This window comes from Eumetopias jubatus, unplaced genomic scaffold (genome assembly GCF_037043125.1).
Source record: "Eumetopias jubatus isolate StellerSeaLion01/CBP00866 unplaced genomic scaffold, mEumJub1_p1.0 scaffold_10, whole genome shotgun sequence".
NCBI classification, from domain to species: Eukaryota; Metazoa; Chordata; class Mammalia; order Carnivora; family Otariidae; genus Eumetopias; species Eumetopias jubatus.
The window spans coordinates 4473073-4490530 of NW_028274816.1; the positions used below are offsets into that span (position 1 = coordinate 4473073).

Below are 17458 nucleotides of genomic sequence, written 5' to 3' on the forward strand. Positions count from 1 at the left end.
TTGTAGGTCATTTAACCATTCCTTCAACAAATTGGTTGAGTTGTCGTGTAGAAATTACTGTTCTAGGCACTAGGGATACAGAATGATGAAGACGGACAAAACACCTCCTTGCCTTGTAGAAATTACATTTTAGTTGGGAAAATTGGCAAAAGCTTACTAAAATAGAAAAAAGATAAGGTTCAGTGTAGCAAATTCAAATGGCATGGTCTGATAGAGAATGACAAATACACTACTTTTGATTGAGTGGGCAGAGAAGTTTTAAGATCCTAAATTGCAAACCAACTCCAGCTGGCAGGGGGAGAGCAGAGAAAGAGGAAAGGTGGAGAAATGAAAATGTGGGAAATGAGTCATGGATAATATATAATTTAAGTTACATTTGGCAACAAGTAATAGAAAACCCAAAGAAGAGTGGTTTCAACAGATACAAGTTTTATTTCATGCACCAACATTTTTGGAGGTTGGAAGTCCTGGGCTTTAACAGTAGCTGATCAATGTCATCAAGGATATAGACTTACTTTTCTCCTATTCTGCCATCTTTAAACATGGGACATTTATCCAAATAATTGTAATAAAGGTGCTGTTCTTCTAGGTATCATGTCGACACTAGTAAGAATTGGGAAAGAAGGAGGGTCTTTAAAAACAGTTTCTAGAAGCCTTAACCAGTGACGTCAGCCTAATTTTATTGGCCAGAACTTGGTCACCAGTTTTTTTAAACTATGAAGGGCATTTTGATAACATCTAGTGAAGTTAAAAGTGCACTTAGTCTACAATTTAGCAATTCAACTTTCAGATATATACCCTAGATCAGAGCTTTCCTGCTAGGATACCACAGACAGGTTACAGATAGGCTGAAGAACTGAGCCCTTCATTCTAAAGGTGTTTGTGTCACCTCCCAGGACAATACCTTCTGGCTGCCAGGAGTCTTGTCCAGTAACTTCAGTGTGTTGTACAAATATTATTTCTGTGTGTACCATGTTGTCAAAATGGCTGGGAAGCTCCTAGAAACATAATAAGATGTTCATTGCAACAGTGTCACATAAAACATTTGTTACGGTAGAATTCCAATTAATAAATAGAAGTAAATAGGGAAATAGAAAATAACCTTTAGGCAAGAACTATAGTAATAATTATTGTAAACGAGATTTACTGATAAATGCTAAAATTATTGGATGAAAATATGAAGAGAAACAACTTATGTACTCTTAAAGTCTCTCCCTTAATATATTTAATAACTACAAATTTTCCTAAGGTAGAATCTTAGATTATTGATTTTAGATCTCTTTTTAAAATATGTATTCAGTGGTATAAATTTCTGTACAGATTGCTTTCACTGCATCCTACAAATTTTGAAAAGTGTGTTTTCATTTGTCTCAAAATATTTTTAAATTTCTCTGAGATTTTTTTCTTTGGCTTGTGTTTTTTAGCAGTATGTTGTTTAATCTCCACATATTTGGGGGATTTTCTAGTTATCTTTTTGTTACTGGCTTGTAGTTTAATCCTGTTGTGGTCTGAGAGAAGACATTGTATGATATATATTCTTCTACATTTATTAAGGTGTATTTTTTGGCTCAGAATATATTCTTTCTTGGTGAATATTCCATGTAAACTTGGGAAGAATGTGTAGTTTTATGTTGTTGGGTGGACTCGTCTATAGATGTCAGTTGTATCCAGTTGATTGATGGTGTTGTTGAGTTCAACTGTCCTTACTGATTTTCTGGCTCTTGGATCTACCTAGTTCTGATAGAGGGGTGTTAAAGTCTCCAACCTTGATAGCAAATTCATCTAGTTCTTTTTCCAGTTCTACTGGTATTTGCTTAACATAGTTTGATGCTCTGTTAGTTGCATACACGTTAAGGATTGTGTTGTGTTCTTGGAGAATTAACTCCTTTATAATTATGTCATTCCCTTCTTTATCCTTGGTAACTTTACTTAACTTGAAGTCTGCTCTATCTGAAATTATTATATGTGGTGCTGAAACGAGCACTGCTCTATCTGAAATTAAATAGCTACTCCAGCTTTCTTTTGGTTAGCATTAGCATGGTATATTTTCCTCCATTCATTTACTTGTAATCAATTTGTATCTTCATATTTAAAGTTGGTTTCTTATAGCCAACATATATTTAGGTCATGTTTTTTGATCCACTCTTACAGTCTCTGTCTTTTAATTGGTTCATTTAAACCATTGACATTCAAAGTAATTGTTGATACAGTTGGAGTACTCTCTACCATACTTGTTACTGTTTTCTGTTTGTTGTCCTGTTTGTCCATTTTTGTATTCCACTCTTTTTTGCCTTTTATGGTTTAAATTTGAGTTTTTTATATGATTCTATTTTCTCTCCTTTCTTAGCATATCAGTGAGACCTCTTTTTACTTTTTTTAACTTGTTGCCCTGGAGTTTGCAATATACATTTACAACTAATCCAGGTCCACTTTCAGATAACATTACACCACTTCATGTGTGGTGTTTTATAATAACAAAATAACCCTAGTTACTTCCTTGTATCTTTGCTGTCATTAACTTTACTTATATATAAGGATACATGTTGGTATAAACATACATAATCAATTACATTGTTACTATTTATTATTTTGAACAAACTGTTATCTGTTAAATCCAGTAAGAGTAATAAAAACAAAAAATTTTATTTCACCTTCACTTATTCAAATCTGAGTTTGTGATATTATTTTTCTTCTCTCTAAAGAACTTAACATTTCTTGCAAGATAGGCCTACTGGCAACAAATTTCCTCAATTTATTTGAAAAAGTTTTTATTTCTCCTTCACTCTTGAAGGATAATTTTGCAGGGTACAGGATTCTAGGTTGATAGTTTTTTTTTTTTTTTTTTTCTCTCAGCACTTCTAGTATTTCATTCCAGTCTCACTTAGATGGTTCTGAGAAGAGGTTGAATGTAATTTTTAGCCTTGTTCTGCTGTAGGTAAGGTAATTGTTTCTTCTTTTTTCTGGATTTTTTCTTTATCTTGATTTTTTTGTTATTTGAAAATGATATTCTGAGGTGTAGTTTTTGGGGACATTTATCCTACTTAGTTTTCTCTGAACTTCCTATATGTATGGTTTGGTATCTGACTTAATTTGGGGGAATTCTCAGTTGTTATTGTTTGAAATATTTCTTCTGTTCCTTTTTTTCTTTCTTCTCATCCTGGTATGCCTATTACATATATTACACCTTTTTCAGTTGTCTCACAGCCCTTGAATATTCTGTTCTGTGTTTTTCAGTTTTGTTCTCTTTGCTTTTCAGTTTCAAGGATTCTGTTTATATAGCCTCTAGCCAAGATTTTTTCCTCAGTTGTGTTGAATCTCTGATAAGTTTATCAAAGACATTTTTAATTTCTTTTATAGTATTTTTTTATATCTAGCATTTTTGAGGAGTTTGTCTTTGGATTTCCGTCTCTGATTACACTGCCCCTGTGTTCTTGCTTACTATTACTTCATTCAACAGATTCCATATCATATTAGTCATAGTTATTTTAAATTTAGTCTGATAGTTCCAACATCTCTGTCACATATAGTTCTGATGTTTACTTTGTCTCTTCAAATTGTGTGAGGTTTTTTTTCTTTTTGATATGCTCGTAATTTTTTCTTGATAGCTGGACATGATGTAGTATAAAGGAACTGTTGTAAATAGGCCCTTGGTAAATGTGGTGAGATATGAGGGGAAGGGATGCAAAGTGTCTGTAATCCGATGATTAGGTCTAGTCTTTTAGTTAGCCTGTGCCTCTGGACTATGAACTTCACAAGTGTATCTCATTTTTTTTCCCTTTCCCCTTAGGCAGGATAAGATAGCTCTAGTAGGCTCGAGTTGAATATTTCTCTTCCTCATCTGGAAGAACTGGCTGGAGTTGGGTATTTCCCCTTCCCCAGGTCAGTTAAGTTCTATTGGCCAATAGGTCAAGGTCTGGTTAACCATTTTCCAGTGATTTGAGACCTTGTTATGAAAAAGTGTTTCCACATGGAGATTTCCCCCACTATCTGAAAGTAGAGTGTTCCTATGGAACCTTTTGTAAGCGTTAATGTGTAAAGTGAAGGTTATCCCCCACTTTACAAAAGTTTGCATTATACCACTTTTTTTTCGAAAGACCTGCTTGTGCTCTCTCTGTCAAATAAATAACATCTTTAAAAAAAAAAAAAGACCTGCATTAGTACAGTAATGGCTTTTTTTTTAATGTAAAAGTGAAAATCCTCTTTGGATTTCTTTCAGTTAATGAAAACAGGTAGGTCTTTTGTAAAAGTGAACTAGTGTAGCAAGAACTTTTAGAAAGCATGTATACTTGTATTTCAAAATGAGTTCTTTTCCCCTCCTCCTGCTGGAAGACATGGGGGATTTTCCTCATTTTCTATGGGAACCTGATGGAGTTTTTGCAGGTAAATCTCAGTATTTTGCAGGTAAATCTCAACCTGAACTCCTTATGACTTGGTCCTCCTGGAGATGTTAACTCTCAGAGTTTTAACTCTCAGTTTTTAACTGAGCTTCTAGCAGTTCAGTTACAGTTCAGGTTTTACTACCCTGGCACTGGTTCCCAAGGTGACTTCTGCTCATGAGTCTCTGCTCCAGGAAGCCATGGCTGTCTGTATTCACTGTGGGTCTCTCCAGTCTTAGGGCAGCAGTATGCTCTGTCTAACCGCCCCCCCCACCCCTGCCTTATGGATATAAGAAGAGTTGTCAATTTTTCAGTCTGTTCAGCTTTTTACTTGTTAGGATGGGGTGGAATGGCAATTTGCAGACTCCTTACTTGTGGAACTAGAATGTAAATGGCATTTTAGTTTTCCTCACAGGGCTTATGAGCCAGAAATGCCTTTCTAGCCACTTATTATACCATGTAGGCATTCTGAGCAGACTGCCTTACTTGGGCCTAGCCCTGTCCTAAAGTCCTCCTAAGAGAAGGAAGGAACAGGAATATGGATTATATACTTGAAAAGTTTGTTATGAAAGGAAGGAGGACTTAGATGTTTTCAAATCTTTAAACTTGAAGACTTGACAATGTATAAAGTATTTTCTGTATGTATTATAGCATCTAAGTAACTCTAAAGACCGTAGACGAGCTAAAGATACTAGGTTTCATGAAAATGGACCAGGATTTTTCTATAGGCAGGTTTTCCTTAGGGTATATAGTCAAGTTAGCGAGAAACTGGGAAAGCTGGGGAGAGCCTCACTAATATTCAAAGTAATAAGTTTACTGTAGGTATGTAATGCTTCATTCTTGGGTAGGGAAGTTACAGGATACATATGTGTTTTGTGGAAATCTAAAATTATCTTATGCTCTGTTCTATTTCTGTGAGGCTCCAAGACTCTAATTGCTTTTTTCTTCACTGAAATATGTCAGCTGTTTTTGGCCCTAAGGGCAAACATCTCTGTTCAGATGCAGAGTGGAAATGTCAGGGATTCCAGTGTACCAGCCATTCATCTTTTGTGAGAGAATCTGGGAAGACTGCTCTACAGATCAACTCTTAAGCAATGTATTTGTTGACTCTGGGCTTAGAAACTGGATTTCTAGAGATCCTAGAGAACAAGGAAGAGTCATTTTAAGAGGCTGTGGTTTCCTCTGTTCTGATTTCTCAAACAATTCTTTCCTATTGCTTTCTTCTATTATAATTTGGCAGAGTTTCTGGTGTACTGGTGAAATCTTACCTTTGTTTTTTAGTATTATTAATCTGTCATTTTTTTTCTTTTGTGTATACCTCATTAACTATAATGATTTTATTTTTTCAAATACAATAATTTATTATAATTATGTAAAGAGGTTTTTTTTTAATTTAAATTCAAGTTAGTTAACATATAGTATAGTATTGGTTTCAGGAATAGAATTTAGTGATTCATTACTTATATATAACACCCAGTGCTCATCCCAACAAGTGCCCTCTTTAATGCCCATCACCCATTTAGCGCACCCCCCACCTATTTTTGTGTCATTCTTAAAAGTATATACATTATATTAATTATGTGTATGGGGGGGAGGTGGGAGATACTATTGTCACTTCAGAAGGGATCTCGAGATGAAGGATAGATAGGCAAGTGCACATACTCAGTTTGCAATATTGAACCAAACATGGGGACTTAATTTAAAACCTTGTAATTAAGACCAGTAGTCCAGTTAAGATATTGTCTTTAATAAAATGAACAGTTTTTTTTTTTTTTAAATTAGAACTGACCATAATCTTTGCTTTCTGTAGTTACTTTGGAGAGTTTAAATTTCATCAGTTGTCTGAAAACTTTACAAGGAAACTGTGACTCTTGGCCTGTTGGTTGGAGCTCATCTCCAGTCATAGCTTTGAGTTTATAAGAATGGGTATCTACAGCTGTAGAAAAGACCAGAAGAATATTAGATTCCAGGATTAATAGATTCAAGACTCCAGGTTAATCTTAAGTCAGTTAATGGACTGACTCATTTCAGAACTGGGAAATACCTTTTTATCTCCAAAGTTTTAGACTTATTTAACATTTCATATGAACATTTTAGATAACAAATATTATCTATTATAAAACAATGCTTTATATTTTTCTTAATTCTCAAGATATCCAGTCTCCATGAACAGTAATAGATACACTGCTGAAAAATTACAGTTGAAACATTGACAGGATTTAAATTTTATTTTTGTACTGTATATTAGGTTCTCACTTTAGGCTTTATATTAGAAAAAACAGGTATAACAGAGTATTTATAGCAATATAAAAAATCACAAGAATTTGAACACATTAAGAAACTGTTGGTAGCAAGTGTGTAATTGGATTTCAAATGATAATCTAATTGCTCTTATCAGTATCTAAAGATCCTGTTACTGCATGTGTCCTTATGTTTCATTTCTTTTCTTTTAGGTCTCTTTTATTCAAAACCTTGTATTTTGTGTAGAAAGAGTTTACCGCGTACCAGACTTTGGTATCTGGGAAAGAGGAAGCAAATATAATAATGGCAGCACAGAGCTACATTCAAGGTAATTTGCTGATTTTTGAGCGTTTTTTTTTTTAATTTAAATGTGTGGAATTTGAATAAAAATCAAAGTATTAGATTGCAACTGTGGTTTCTATGTTAATTTTCATCTCTTTTTCTATATATGATGCAGATGAAATTCACTTAAAATTAAACCAAGAGACTGTTTTCAGTACCCAAAAACAGATGGAAGAGAAAACAGGGTATCTTTCCCAACCTCCCATGGTGTCAGTATATGCATATTGGCCTCCAGTCCAAGGTTTAGCCTTTCTGCTCAACCAACTCTTTCTCTTTTTCCTTTTTGAAATGACAGACACCATTTGAAAGATCAAATACATTAAAATGGCCAAATACCAAATGTATATTCATTGCATGTAAAAATTCCCTTCCATGTTGTAAAGCTGATTTTTTTAAATCCTAACCAGATACTCACAACCTTCATACAAAACTTAACATTTATTGTTTTCTGTACGAGGTGTGATTGACATCTTGCATTCTGGTTTAGTCGGCTTGATAAACAACAATAGCTTATGACTGATGTTAGTGGTGTATGAGTTTCCTTTACTCCTTAAGGTTAGCGAAATAGCTTTAGTGACTGACTGCACCAAATTTTATGTCGGGAGGTTATTTTTTAACTGAAAAGTTCAGCTCAATTGTACCAAAAATAAAATACCTAGGAATAAACTTAACCAAGGAAGTAAAGACCTATATTCCAAAAACTATAAAACACTGATGAAAGAAACTGAAAATGGCCCAAACAAATGGAAAGATATTCCATGCTCATGGATTGGAAGAACCAGTATTGTTATACTGTTCATACTACCCAAAGCATTCTACGGATTTAATGCAATTCCTATCAAAATTCCAATGACATTTTTCATAGAACTAGAACATTAATCCTAATATTTGTGTGGAACCATAAAAGACCCCAATAGCCAAAGCAATCTTGAGAAAGTTGAACAAAGCCAGTGGTATCACAATTGCATATTTCAAGATATATTACAAAGCTATAGTAATCAAAACAGTATAGTACTGGCACAAAAATAGACATAGATCAATGGAATAGAATAGAGAAATGAGAAATAAACTCACACTTATATAGTCAATTAACCTGCAACAAAGGAGGCCCAAGATGAGTCCTGAAACCATGAAATTCCTAGAAGAAAACTTAGTAATTATTTTGACATTAGTCACAGAAATATTTTTCTCTTCAGGTAAGGAAACGAAGAATAAAATTAAATTATTGGGACTACACCAAAATAAAAAGCTTTTTCACAGTGAAGGAAACCATCAACAAAAAGGCAACCTACTGAATGGGAGAAGATATTTCAAGTGGCATATCTGATGAGGGGTTAATATCCAAAGTATATAAATAATTTATACAGTTCAACATCAAATAAACAAAGAATTTGATTTAAAAATGGGCAGAGGACCAGAATGGACATTTTTCCAAAGAAAACCTACATAGGCCAACAGACACATGAAAAGATAGTCAACATCACTAATCATCAGGGAAATGCAAACTAAAAGCACAATGGGGTATCATTCTGCACCTGTCAGAATGGTATAGTAAACACAAGAAATAAGGGTCATTGAGGATGTGGAGAAAAAGAAACCCTTGTATGCTGTTGGTGGGAATGCAAATTGGTGCAGCCACTGTAGAGAATAGTATACAGGTTCCTCAAAAAATTAAAAATAGAATTACCATATGATCCAGTAATTCCACTATTGGGTATTTACCCAAAGAAAACAAAAACACTAATTTGAAAAGATATGTACACTCCTATGTTTACTGCTGGATTATGTACAACAGCCAAGTTATGGAAGCAACCCAAGTGTCCCATTGATTGTTGAATGAATGAGTGAAGATGTGAGATATATATATATATGATGGAATATTACTCAGCCATAAAAAAGAATGAGATCCTGCCATCTGCAACAACATGGATGGACCTAGAAGGTATAATGCTAAGTGAAATAAGTCAGTCAGAGAAAGACAAATACCATATGATATCACTCGTATGTGGAATTTACAAAACAAAACAAAGATAAAAAGAGACCAAAAAAACAAAACTCTTAAATACAGAGAAGAAACTAGAGGTTGCTAGAGGAGAGGTGATTAGGGGATGGGTCAAATATAGGGGATTAAGAATTCACATATCTTTTAATTTTTTTTTTTTTAAGTAGGCTCCACACCTAATATGGGGCCTGAACTTATGCCGCTGAGTTTAGGAGTCACATGCTATACTGACTGAGCCCACCATGTGTCCCAAGAGTATAGGGATCTACCTTTCTTTTTTCTTTCTTTTCTTTTCTTTCCCTTTTTCTTTCTTTCTTTCTTTCTTTCTTTCTTTCTTTCTTTCTTTCTTTCTTTCTTTCTTTCTTTCTTTTTCTTTCTTTCTTTCTTTCTTTCTTTCTTTCTTTCTTTCTTTCTTTCTTTCATTCTTTCTTTTTCTTTCTTTCTTCCTTTTTCTTTTTCTTTCTTTCTTTCTTTCTCTTTCTTTCTTTCTTTCTTTTTTCTTTCTTCTTTCTTTCTTTTTCTTTTTCTTTCTTTCTCTCTCTCTTTCTTGCTTTTTTTTTTTTTTTTAGAGAGGGAGTGGGGAGGGGAGGAGGGAGAGGGAGAGAGAGAGAATATTAAGGAGACTTCATGCTCAGCATGGAGCCCAGTGCGGCTTGATCTCATGACTCTGATGTCACTACCTGAGCGGAAATCAAGAGTCAAGACTCTTAACTGACTGAGCCACCCCAGTGCCCCAAGAATATACATGTCTTGATGAGCACTGAGTAATATATAGAATTGTTGAGTCAGTGTATTGTACACCCGAAACTAATATAACACGATATGTTAATTATACTTGAATTAAAAAAAAAAGTATAGTTCAATTAATTAGTCTTACCCATTTCACACTAAAGGATTTAAGATTTAAAGATTATCAACTATAGGTCAGTTTAGATCATTGGGACTTAAATGAACTACAGAAACAGTTTAGGAAACACTGGTTAAGAGGATATACTTTTTTTGAATAGAAGGACTAATCATACACAAAAAATTAAGCTCATATAAGATACTTAGTAAACTAAAATCTAGCTCCAGATCACTAGCTGTATAATATCCCCATGCCTCAGTTTCCTCATTTACAAAATGAAGACAATAATAGTTTCTACTTTATAAAGTTGTTGTAATAATGAAGTTAATATATACAGATCACTTGAATACCTGATTAGAAGTAAGCACTAGAATGCAAGTGTACTTATACATTTCAGAGTATGTTAATAACAAATATTGAAACAAAGAGGATTTTTCTATTAACTTTAGGAAACTAATTTATACACATTTTTCTATAAGTTTTATGATATATATGAGGCATTTTGAAATATAGAGCAGAATAGCAATCAGGGAAGAAGTCAGTGAAGTAGAGAAATGATTTGTGGGAAAGTTCAATTCAGGCATTAAATTCTGGCAAATACTAAAAATAGGAAAATAAATAGGAAGTTATATTTCAACTATCATTCAAATTAAGTTCTTAACACTCCAGATTATCAGTCAAATTATAAGAAAGTGGATCTAATTAGAAAAGGTGATTTTTAAAAATGTACCTTTTCAGTATTTATGATTTATCAACCCACTTCTCTGCTTTTTAATAACCATTTAGTATATTCCAGTGTGAACCCACTGACATTTTCAGTATAAAATATTTGGAGTAGAGTTTTTTTTGTTTACAAAAACTGTAGTAAACTCAGGAAGAACCTTGGGTAAACGTTACCTTTAACCCTAGAAAGTGAGGATATTGGAATGTTTCCAGTGAAAAAACACAGAGGCTCTAACATGTTTTCATGTAACCAAGGTGCCAACCTTTTAAACTGAATCATTAAGGATTTTATTTCAAGACTCAGAAGATCATTATGTGATGTTCCTTGCTATCTTTTGCATGCAAAATCAATCTTAGTTTGTGGCAGGTCAGTTTTATTCAAATGGATGGGAAATGAAGTTTGCCATTTAGATTTGGATGGTGGGTTTACACATTTAACATTGATCTCCTAATTTTCTATGGTATATCACTTTACAATTCCCCAAAAGAACTTTAAGCATTTCCCCCCAAACATTTCTGAACTCATATCTCCACAAGCATATTTTGGATGTGTCACATCTGGTGCCAAAAGGGTTTGTTTTGAAACTGCGGGAGAACTGAGCCTCATGGCACTCATTAGTTCGGTGATGGCAATGGTGGTAGGAGGCTGGTAGCCTGCACTTACACATGGGTGGTAGAATGTAGAGCTGCTACTAATCAGGGACTCTTTTTCTATCCCAGAACTATCTGTTCCTAGTTGGATGTGATCTTTACTACTACAGTATCCTTGTTATATCCTTAAACTGTTCCCATAATTTCAGACATCCTGAAATAGTATACAGTAATTCCTCCTGTAAGTATTCATACTGCTTTTTGTCTTCTAACTTACTTTGCCTCTCTTTATCTCTGTGCAGCAGTCTCTTTAGCAGGAGTCAGAAAAAGAGCACAATCTGACTGGTTCCTTGGTGCTCACTAAAGCCTTGGCCAGAGTGACTGGCTTGATAAATGTTTTTTCCTTTCCTTGCCACACTGCACACATCCCTTCTAAGCTGCACCTTGATCAAAGAAGACTTCTGCCTCCTGGCCCCCTATATGCATGCATGTAGTATTTGAGGTCAGAGGCTCCCTCTTCAGCATCCAAGCTCAGCTGTACTTTAGTAATTGTAATCTGTGGCTCTGTACAGTTACAGAATAGTTTTTATTTAGGCCACACGGGGAACATGTTACTGCCTTTTATACAGGAGAAAGTTAAAGTTTAGAAGGTTTTGTGATTCTCCCCGCAACACACACCTTAAATATTACAAATCACTAGGTAGTAGAGCTAGAACTGGATTCCAGGGGGTTGGCCTCCAAATGGAAAGTTGTTTCAACTATATCATTTTGTACTTTAAAGTTTTAAAATGTTTCCTTATATTTGAAATAACAGCAGGGTGTATAATCTTGGTGAAATTTTGGTAGGTTTTAAGGATATCTTTAAGTAATCATTAAAGTTTGATTCAGCTTAATGTTTTAGTCAGTCCCTTGCCGATCTGCCCTTTTCAGCCCCAGGTTTACTGTATCTTTTTTAGTTCAAATTCTTTAATTATTTAGTATTTCTTAGATAAACCCCAGAAGTTTTTTGTAAAAAGTGATCTCATTACTTTTATCTGAACCCCATTCTAAGAGCAACCTCACCTTTTTCAAGGCTTTAGTAAAGGAGTCTATTGCTCTAAGCCTACAATGATTCTCTTTTAAAATGTTTCCTAAGTAACCATTACCAGGTCCCCTGGTTTTTCTATTGACCCTATATTCCTCAAGCAACATGTTCCTTTCAGTTTCTGCTAAGGTATCTCGAACTATGTAATTCTCTTTTCTCCTGTTCGGTCTCTTTTAGCAAGTTCCTATACATTTAAAAAGCCTCTTATTTGATTAAATTGCATTTTCCTCCATATATAATTTTGGTACCTATCTATTGTAGTACTAATTCTTAACGCCCAAAGTTAAATATCCAAGTAGTCTTTTTATTTTTTTTGCGTTTTATTTATTTTTTCGTTAAATTTTTTACTTTTATGTTAATCACCATATATTACATCATTAGTTTCTGATTTAGTGTTTCATGATTCATTGTTTGTGCATAACACCCAGTGCTCCATGCAGAATGTGCCCTCCTTAATACCCATCACCAGGCTAACCCATCCCCGTACCCCCCTCCCCTCTAGAACCCTCAGTTTGTTTTTCAGAGTCCATCGTCTCTCATGGTTCGTCTCCCCATCCGGCTTACCCCTCTTCATTCTTCCGCTCCTGCTATCATCTTCTTTTTTTTTCCTTAACATATATTGCATTATTTGTTTCGGAGGTACAGATCTGTGATTCAACAGTCTTGCACAATTCACAGTGCTCACCATAGCACATACCCTCCCCAATGTCTATCACCCAGCCACCCCATCCCTCCCACCCCACCCCCACTCCAGCAACCCTCACTTTGTTTCCTGAGATTAAGAATTCCTCATATCAGTGAGGTCATATGATACATGTCTCTATGATTGACTTATTTCACTCAGTATAACACTCTCCAGTTCCATCCACATCATTGAAAATGGCAAGATCTCATTCCTTTTGATGGCTGCATAATATTCCATAGTGTATATATATATATATATATATATACACCACATCTTCTTTATCTGTTCATCTGTCCATGGACATCTTGGCTCTTTCCATAGTTTGGCTATTGTGGACATTGCTGCTATAAACATTGGGGTGCACGTACCCCTTCAGATCCCTACATTTGTATCTTTGTGGCAAATACCCAGTAGTGCAATTGCTGGATCGTATGGTAGCTCTATTTTCAACTTTTTGAGGAACCTCCATACTGTTTTCCAGAGTGGTTGCACCAGCTTGCATTCCCACCAACAGTGTAGGAGGGTTCTCCTTTCTCCGTATCCCCGTCAACATCTGTCATTTCCTGACTTGTTAATTTGAGCCATTCTGACTGATGTGAGGTGGTATCTCATTGAGGTTTTGATTGGATTGATTGATTGGATTTCCCTGATGCTGATGATGTTGAGCACTTTTTCATGTGTCTGTTGGCCATTTGGATGTCTTCTTTGGAAAAATGTCTGTTCATATCTTCTGTCCATTTCTTGATTGGGTTATTTGTTCTTTGGGTGTTGAGTTTGATAAGTTCTTTATAGATTTTGGATACTAGTCCTTTATCTGATACGTCATTTGCAAATATCTTCTCCCATTCTGTCCGTTGTCTTTTGGTTTTGTGGACTATTTCTTTTGCTGTGCAAAAGCTTTTTATCTTGATGAAGTCCCAGTAGTTCCTTTTTGCCCTTGCTTCCCTTGCCTTTGGCGATGTTTCTAGGAAGAAGTTGCTGCGACTTAGGTCGAAGAGGATGCTGCCTGTGCTCTCCTTTAGGATGTTGACGGATTCCTGTCTCACATTTAGGTCTTTCAACCATTTGGAGTCTATTTTTTTGTGTGGTGTAAGGAAATGGTCCAGTTTCACTCTTCTGCATGTGGCTGTCCTATTTTCTCAACACCATTTGGTGAACAGACTGTCTTGTTTCCATTGGACATTCTTTCCTGCTTTGTCGAAGATTAGTTGACCATAGAGTTGAGGGTCCATTTCTGGGCTCTCTATTCTGTTCCATTGATCTACGTGTCTGTTTTTGTGCCAGTACCATACTGTTTTGATGACGACAGCTTTGTAATAGAGCTGGAAGTCTGGAATTGTGATGCCGCCGGCTTTGCTTTTCTTTTTCAACATTCCTCTGGCTATTCGGGGTCTTTTCTAATGCCATACAAATTTTAGGATTATTTGTTCCATTTCTTTGAAGAAAGTGGATGGTATTTTCATGAGGATTGCATTGAATCTGTAGATTGCTCTAGGTAACATTGACATCTTCACAATGTTTGTTCTTCCACTCAATGAGGATGGAACGTTTTTCCATTTTGTTGTGTCTTCCTCAATTTCTTTCGTGGATATTTTATAGTTTTCTGAGTACAGATCCTTTGTCTCTTTGGTTAGATTTATTCCTAGGTATCTTACGGTTTTTGGTGCAATTGTAAATGGGATCAACTCCTTAATTTCTCTCTCCCCTGTCTTGTTGTTGGTGTATAGGAATACCACTGATTTCTGTGCATTGATTTTATATCCTGCCATTTTACTGAATTCCTGTATGAGTTCTAGGAGTTTTGGGGTTGAGTCTTTTGGGTTTTCCACATAAAGTACCATATCATCTGGAAAGAGTGAGAGTTTAACTTCTTCTTGGCCAATTTGGATGCCTTTGATTTCTTTTTGTTGTCTGATTGCTGTGGCTAGGACTTCTAATACCATGTTGAATAGCAGTGGTGAGAGTGGACTTCCCTGCCGCGTTCCTGACCTTAGGGGGAAAGCTCTCAGTTTTTCTGCATTGAGAATGATATTCGCTGTAGGTTTTCCATAGATGGCTTTTATGATATGGAGGTATGTATTCTCTATCCCTATACTCTGAAGAGTTTTGATCAAGAAAGGATGCTGTACTTTGTCAAATGCTTTCTCTGCATCTATTGAGAGGATCATATGATTCTTGTTCTTTCTTTTGTTAATGTATTGTATCATGTTGATTGATTTGTGGATGTTGAACCAACCTTGCAGCCTAGGGATAAATCCCACTTGGTTGTGGTGAATAATCCTTTTAATCTGCTGTTGGATCCTATTGGCTAGTATTTTGGTGAGAATTTTTGTATCCATGTTCCTCAAGGATATTGGTCTGTAATTCTCCTTTTTGATGGGGTCTTTGTCTGGTTTTGGGATCAAGGGAATGGTGGCCTCATAAAACGAGTTTGGAAGTTTTCCTTCCATTTCTATTTTTTGGAACAGTATCAGGAGAATAGGTATTCATTCTTCTTTAAATGTTTGGTAGAATTTCCCCAGGAAGCCATCTGGCCCTGGACTTTTGTTTGTTCGGAGATTTTTGATGACTGCTTCAATTTCCTTAGTGGTTATAGGTCTTTTCAGGTTTTCTATGTCTTCCTGGTTCAGTTTTGGTAGTTGATCCATCTCTAGGAATGCATCCATTTCTTCCAGGTTATCTATTTGCTGGCATAGAGTTGCTTATACTATGTTCTTATAATAGTTTGTATTTCTTTGGTGTTGGTTGTCATTTCTCCTCTTTCATTCATGATTTTGTTGATTTGGGTCATTTCTCTTTTCTTTTTAAGTCTGGCCAGGGGTATATCAATCTTGTTAATTCTTTCAAAGAACCAGCTCCTAGTTTTGTTGATCTGTTCTACTGTTATTTTGGTTTCTATTTCATTGATTTCTCCTCTGATCTTTATGATTTCTCTTCTCCTGCTGGGTTTAGGCTTTATTTGCTGTTCTTTCTCTAGCTCCTTTAGGTGTAGGGTTAGGTTGTGTATTTGAGACCTTTCTTGTTTCTTGACAAAGGCTTGTATTGGTATATATTTTCCTTTCAGGATTGCCTTTGCTGCATCCCAAAAATTTTGAACAGTTGTGTTTTCATTTTCAATTTTTTCCATGATTTTTTTTATTTCTTCTTTAATTTCTTGGTTGTTCAATTCATTCTTTAGTAGGATGCTCTTTAGCCTCCATGTATTTGAGTTCTTTCTGACTTTCCTCTTGTGATTGAGTTCTAGTTTCAAAGCATTGTGGTCTGAGAATATGCAGGGAATGATCCCAGTCTTTTGGTACCGGTTGAGACCTGTTTTGTGACCTAGGATGTGATTTATTCTGTAGAATATTCCATGGGCACTAGAGAAGAATGTGTGTCCCGTTGCTTTGTGATGGAATATTCTGAATATGTCTGTGAAGTGTATTTGGTCAAGTGTGTCGTTTAAGGAATTTATTTCCTTGTTGGTCTTTTGCTTAGATGATCTGTCCATTTCAGTGAGGGGGAGTTAAAGGCACCAACTATTATTGTATTATTGTCAATGTGTTTCTTTGCTTTTGTTATTAATTGGCTTATATAATTGGTTGCTCCCATGTTAGTGGCATAGATATTTACAATTGTTAGATCTTCTTGTTGGATAGACCCTTTAATTAGGAATAGTGTCCTTCTTCATCTCTTATTACAGTCTTTGTTTTAAAATCTAATTTGTCTGATATAAGGATTGCCACCCCAGCTTTCTTTTGGTGTCCATTAGCATGGTAAATGGTTTTCCACCCCTCACTTTCAATCTGGGGGTGTCTTTGGTTCTAAAATGAGTCTCTTGCAGACAGCATATCGATGGGTCTTGTTTTTTTAATCCAATCTGATAGCCTGTGTCTTTTGATTGGGGCATTTAGCCCATTTACATTCAGGGTAACTATTTAAAGATATGAATTTAGCGCTGTTGTATTGCCTGTAAGGTGACTGTTACTGTATATTGTTTTTGTTCCTTTCTGTTCCATGCTGCTTTTAGACTCTCTCTTTGCTTAGAGGACCCCTTTCTATATTTCTTGTAGGGCTGGTTTCGGGTTTGCAAATTCCTTTAGTTTTTGTTTGTCCTGGAAGGTTTTGATCTCTCTTTCTATTTTCAATGACAGCCTAGATGGATATAGGATTCTTGGCTGCATATTTTTCTCATTTAGTGCTCTCAATATATCATGCCAGTCCTTTCTGACCTGCCAGGTCTCTGTGGATAAGTCTGTTGGTAGTCTAATGTTTCTACCATTGTAGGTTACATATCTCTTCTTCCGAGCTGCTTTCAGGATTTTCTCTTTGTCTCTGAGACTCGCAGGTTTTACTATTAGATGTGGGGTGTTGACCTATTTTTATTGATTTTGAGAGGGATTCTCTGTGCCTCCTGGATTTGGATGCCTGTTTCCTTCCCCAAATTAGGGAAGCTCTCTGCTATTATTTTCTCCAATATACCTTCTGCTCCTCTCTCTCTTTCTTCTTCTTCTGGGATCCCAATTATTGTAATGTTGTTTTGTCTTACGGTATCGCTTATCTCTCAAATTCTGCCCTCATGATCCCA

At 35.5% G+C, this 17458-nt stretch overlaps 1 protein-coding gene across 6 annotated transcripts in view; it reads left to right on the forward strand.

The window, feature by feature from the left end:
* PHKB (phosphorylase kinase regulatory subunit beta) overlaps positions 1 to 17458 on the forward strand; it is a 304253-nt gene that overhangs the window by 118155 nt on the left and 168640 nt on the right. For all 6 annotated transcript variants that reach the window (XM_088027349.1, XM_088027348.1, XM_088027350.1 and 3 more), the window contains one exon: positions 6830 to 6945. In XM_088027349.1, coding sequence (XP_087883475.1) covers positions 6830 to 6945 — 116 coding nt within the window. The remainder of the gene's footprint in view (positions 1 to 6829; positions 6946 to 17458) is intronic.